General features: G+C 34.8%; 1 protein-coding gene across 1 annotated transcript; it reads right to left on the minus strand.

Annotated features, from left to right (window-relative positions):
- Positions 1 to 41: 41 nt before the first annotated feature.
- On the minus strand, positions 42 to 2,511 carry LOC121308174 (sortilin-like). The gene is made up of 3 exons (XM_041240448.1): positions 2,455 to 2,511; positions 1,939 to 2,091; positions 42 to 337 (listed from the first exon to the last, which is right to left on the minus strand). The coding sequence occupies exons 1-3, from the start codon at positions 2,483 to 2,485 to the stop codon at positions 189 to 191; spliced, it is 333 nt and encodes a 110-aa protein (XP_041096382.1). The 5' UTR covers positions 2,486 to 2,511; the 3' UTR covers positions 42 to 188.
- Positions 2,512 to 5,177: the final 2,666 nt, after the last annotated feature.

Below are 5,177 nucleotides of genomic sequence, written 5' to 3' on the forward strand. Positions count from 1 at the left end.
TTGTATTATTGTTTGGATTGTCAGTGTTAGGTCATGTTGTGCTTTTCTGTATAAGGTGTGTAAGGCAGAAAAATAAACAATTCAGTCATCAAAACAGTCTTCAAAGTGATGGCTTTGCTCCCAGGTCAACAACCACAAGGATAGTGTGAGAAACCACTTTGAACATGCTTAGATGTAGCCACAGAGCACTAACTATATGAACTGACGGTTATTGCATAGTATCCCAATGTACTACTAACCCTCTTGTTATCTGATGCACATTTAACATCAGCTGGCTTGTTTAAGGGATTCCACTCTCCTCCTCTGTCGTAGGTTATAACAGACCGAATGCTGCCATCTGGAACAATAGGACAAATACATTTTTGTTTTATCTAGCATTTCATGATTTTTTTTTCAAACTCAAGTCACTTAGCTTGTGATTTGCCCTTGTACTTCCTGAGAACACAAACGTTATTCTGTACTAAACAAGCAAAACCTAAAAGTAGTACTTAACCCTTTGCAATCCAATTTATTTTCACACGAGCTGTTTATTTTACATACACTGCTTAAAAGGATTTTTTTTCACAGTAAAACAGGTTTAAAAAGCACTGTATATTAACAGGACATTCAGTACTGCATCTCCAGCCAAACCCCCCACCCGGATGTTCACTGTATTTTTCACATACCTCTTCATAGTTGTGCATACTGATAAATCCTCTCCTGATCACTCGTTTTATCACCAAACTCCTCAATAATGCGATCCAAGTCATTATTTTATTACTATAACATCTCAAAAAGCTCTGCAAATGTCTGTGATATTCTTTGAGCGCTGGATGCGGAAGCAGCTATCTTGTTTGTTTATGTCCATGTTATCTCTGTGGTGCAGGGGCTATGTGTATTGCTCAGATACGCCCCCTTTTTTCGGCTTCTCTCGGCTCCTATCGGTCTCACTCTGCCATTGAAAGCTTTTCTCTGCTTTTTTTCCAGAGAAAAAAATGACTACAGACCTGTGCTTTACGTCTTTTTGATGATATCAGACAGGGTCTGACATCGGACTGGAAGGGGAAAATTGTAGTGTTGGACCTGGTCCAAAACAGGACCGCAATGGGTTAATTCAGTACACATACAAATATAAAGATAAAAATGATTTATTGTTGTTCTTAAAAGGCAGCTATGTAGTTTTTAGTTTTTTTAGGTCATTACTCTGTTGAAAACTCTTGGCAGCTGGAAAATGGAAATATCTTCTAAATAAAGTGACTTTACACCCTTAGGTTGATGGCTAAGATATTTAAAAATAGATTGTAAGTTACTGTAACTTTCTTTTTAGCTGAGTGGCCTGTCAAATGATCCATCTAAAGTCATACATAGAGTCGATCGTGGAGAGGAAGTAATATTTATTTCATACAACTATTTATTTTAAATCAAGAAATTACTGGAGATTTTCTGTGTTGCATTGTGTGTGTCAGTTACAATCTGGCCTAAAGCACAGAGAAACTAGTTAGCTGTGTTTATTTTACACTATGCAGAACAACTGGAAAAACAGGTAGTGCTGCCCTGCCGGTGAGAGCTGCTGCTTGTCAGCAGTTTATACATTAATGCACAAGCATGCAGACCATGGAGCTTGTGAAGCGATAACAAACAGAAAATCTTATATTACCAAGTGCTTACAGTTAAAACAATAACTGTTATAACTGTTGAATCTTTTTGCTATGTAGATCTAATGCAGTATGGGCAGTTTTGAAATAAGCACATACGTAGAGTATAACAATACCTGAAAGCAAAGTCAACAATTGATCTTTTTGGTCAAATGTGATCCTAAAAATTTAGCAATTTCACAAATAATCTGCACATATTATGTGACACACAGCATACGAACGGAAACAACTGACATTGCACATTTAATTCAATAAATCATATGAATTACATTCCGAATGTTGTGAAAAGCTCAGAGTTCCATACCTTCATCGAGGACGTTGGTAAGATAAACTCCACGAAGTGAGGTTATGTTGGTAAAGTCACTTTTTCCGCTGGCTGCAAACAAGTGACGCTCCAGTGACTTTGAGTAAAGGACACCACGGTCATCCGATGTGTACACCATGCCAAAGTCAGTGTCTACAACAGTGAAAAAACAAATAAAGACAGTTTATGAGAAGAATAGCTTTTTGTTTTAATAATAAATAAGAACAAATTAATTAGGAAAAAAAGAAAAAGCTGTCAGCTTCATGGGGCGTTATTTGATGCTATAGTATATTTACTTTTTGAACAGGGTTTTGAACAATCTGTATATAAATCAGTAAATCAATCACCATTCATCAGTCTCAAAATCTACTTTCTCTTCACACTAACGCACCTCTTAAATCTACATCTTGGTATTCAAAATAACAATTCTCTGAAGCAATAGCACCAGTTAACACCATCTTGTTTGCATTTAGAAAATAAAATCCTTAAGCTTGAATCAGTGCCAACAATACCTACCTCCTGGTTCATCCACATGCATAAAAATCATATCCTCATCTGCTTCAAGCACTGAATAAAACTAGAAAAAAAAGGAAAACCATGCATTTTTTTAGGCTTTAATTATTTCAGACATGTTTTACTGTTGGTGATAGCAATCTATGTACAAGTTTACTGTGGTAATTAAACAGAATATTGTAGTTAAACAGAATATTTTACCTTGTTTTCCAATACATTATTAGTGTAGTGCGCTAAAATATAATAATAATATTTTTAAAGGGCAACTTTTTCTAATTGTCACTTTGATTGGTGCATTCGGGTAACTTCCAGGAAAAAAAATAAAAATAAAAAAATTCTATTGGTTGTTTAAACTGAAAATATCAGTTGTGTTCTTCTTGACATGCAGAATTAAAATGTTGTTTAGCAAATGTGATGTTGACACAGGAACTAACCCATAACCATGCTAATGGTTATGAAAATGTTGAGCAGATACTGGGCCACATTCACAAGGCTTTAACAGAGCAAAAAAGAATACTAGTTAAGTTGAAATATAAAAGTCAAGCAGATTTATAAACCATCCCCCCAGACATATTAAATGACTACAGATAAATATAAGTACAGTAGATCTATCAGGTTTTCTGCTGCCTGGGCTTACTGAAATGAAAGGTAAAGGCAACCATGGTGAAGAAATATAGCATTACCTAATGCACAATTCCTTCATCACAGAAGAAAGTTAAGTATGTATGTGTGTATATATACACACACACACTATATACATATAATATGACTATAATCTATATTTACCAGTAGTATTCTATCAGGTTTTCTGCTGCCTGGCTTTATGACATGAAAGGTATAAGTGTGGTGGAACGAATGTAGTAAATGTAGTTACCTACATGCACAATTCGTCATCACAGAAAGAAATTAAGTGGTAGTATGGTGTTATCTACACACACACATACACACACACACACAGAGGATGTTTTATTTAAAAGATTACAGAATAATAAATTTGAATATTTGATTTCCTTTTCCTTATCCCTATATATATATGAACAGAGTGGAATCTAACAATAGTCATGTGATAGCTCTGACCTTGACTGACATATGGGAGCTGTAATAAGGTGAATGATTTCAGTTGAGTGTTTTACTGTTCTTTTACTGTTAAATTTTTTACTGTCAAATTTTGAGTTGGGGAAATTATATACTGGAAAAAAAAAAAATGCATAAAAAAATGTGCCGAAGGGCATATTTAAAGGAAAAAAACATTCCTTGTGTTGGGAGGAAATAATTTTGGGGGGTCAAAGCAACATGTTTTTTTTTTTTTTTTTTGGTTGAAATATATACTGTGTTTGGTAAAATTTAGAAAATCATACAAAAACAGTGTGCCGAGGAATTATTTAAAGAAAAATATCCTGTTGAGGAATATGGGGAGCCATCATCAAAGCCAGCCATTCATAAGTTAGTGCAGAAATGAAGGGAGACCGGTTCTGTCCAGAACCTCAGCAGCAGCTGCGAGCTGTGTACTGGAACTGGATTGAATGATGTCAGCAGTGTTTAAATGCCAATGGTGAACAGTTTCAACACCTCCTGTAGATGCATTTACATATTTATATAAAAGGTGTATTTTACTTAAGTTCTGAATTATACTTATGCTGTTAAATTTGTAAAACACCCTGTATATATCCCACCCCAAGGGTGGGTATTACATTCTCATTTATCAGACAGCAACTATGTGAGGTTTGACAGCTCGTGCTGGGGTCATGCTGGGGTCGCGCTCTGTTGCTGGTGTTAATGAGCGCGTGTTTCCCGTATCAACCAGCCATATATTACAGGAAGTATCAACTGGATGAGCCCATTGAAAAAAATTGCTCACCAGTTATTATATACCATTATTATACCCCTAGAATGCAATGATGATGATTTATATTACATGTTTTAACACTATGGTGGATACATCAAATCTTTTGTTCTATATCACATTTCTAAATCACACTGAGTATTATTGGATGACGCTGAAGAGGCTGGTAAAAAGAAGACAGTCCTGAAGTACTGAGCAGTAGTCAAATAGGAATTTAATTTAAACTTATGTCATTGAAAGTAATTTATGCATTTAACCCTTTAAGGACCCCGATCGTGCAAACACGATAACAAAAAAGCACTTTGTTTTGATGACTTACAGGGCCACCGTACTTTGCAGTACAGGCTTGAAACACACATGAATGGACAGTGGAGGGACTCACATTCACTTCCTGATAGTGATGTCACTGAGTAGGGCATTTAGTGTCTAAAGGGCGGAGACTGTTTACAGCAGCCAGAAAAAGACAAAAGCAGAAACAAAACGTCACAGAAACTTGTTTAGCGCAAATTTAAAAAATAAAAGGAAAACACTGTAAATCTGATCTGATTTGACTTATAATTATATTAGAACATTTATTCTGTCTCGTGTTTAATATATATGTTACTACAACATTTATAAATATCAAGAAACTAGTGGATATAAGCATATACTATTTCATGAACTAAATATATCAGGTACATTTTTTTCTATTATTACTGATAATAATGAAATGAGTAACTATTATTGTATTTATAAATATTTATTTTGATTAATTAAACCAAGAGTAGTGTCCATTATTGCTTATAAAGACCCTGATAATAAACGTGTATTATGTCATTGAAATCACTCAGGTGAAACAATGCCTTGTAATTTGCCCAAACATCAATACTTTTCAACAAAACTT

This window comes from Polyodon spathula, unplaced genomic scaffold (genome assembly GCF_017654505.1).
Source record: "Polyodon spathula isolate WHYD16114869_AA unplaced genomic scaffold, ASM1765450v1 scaffolds_501, whole genome shotgun sequence".
Taxonomy (NCBI): domain Eukaryota; kingdom Metazoa; phylum Chordata; class Actinopteri; order Acipenseriformes; family Polyodontidae; genus Polyodon; species Polyodon spathula.

Excerpts from the sequence above, each read along its gene's own strand:
- LOC121308174 (XM_041240448.1), bottom strand. The coding sequence starts at position 2,485 with ATGATTTTTATGCATGTGGATGAACCAGGAG. Across the intron at positions 2,092-2,454 it reads GCATGTGGATGAACCAGGAG|ACACTGACTTTGGCATGGTG; the intron begins GTAGGTATTGTT and ends TCACTGTTGTAG. Across the intron at positions 338-1,938 it reads TACCAACGTCCTCGATGAAG|ATGGCAGCATTCGGTCTGTT; the intron begins GTATGGAACTCT and ends CTATTGTTCCAG.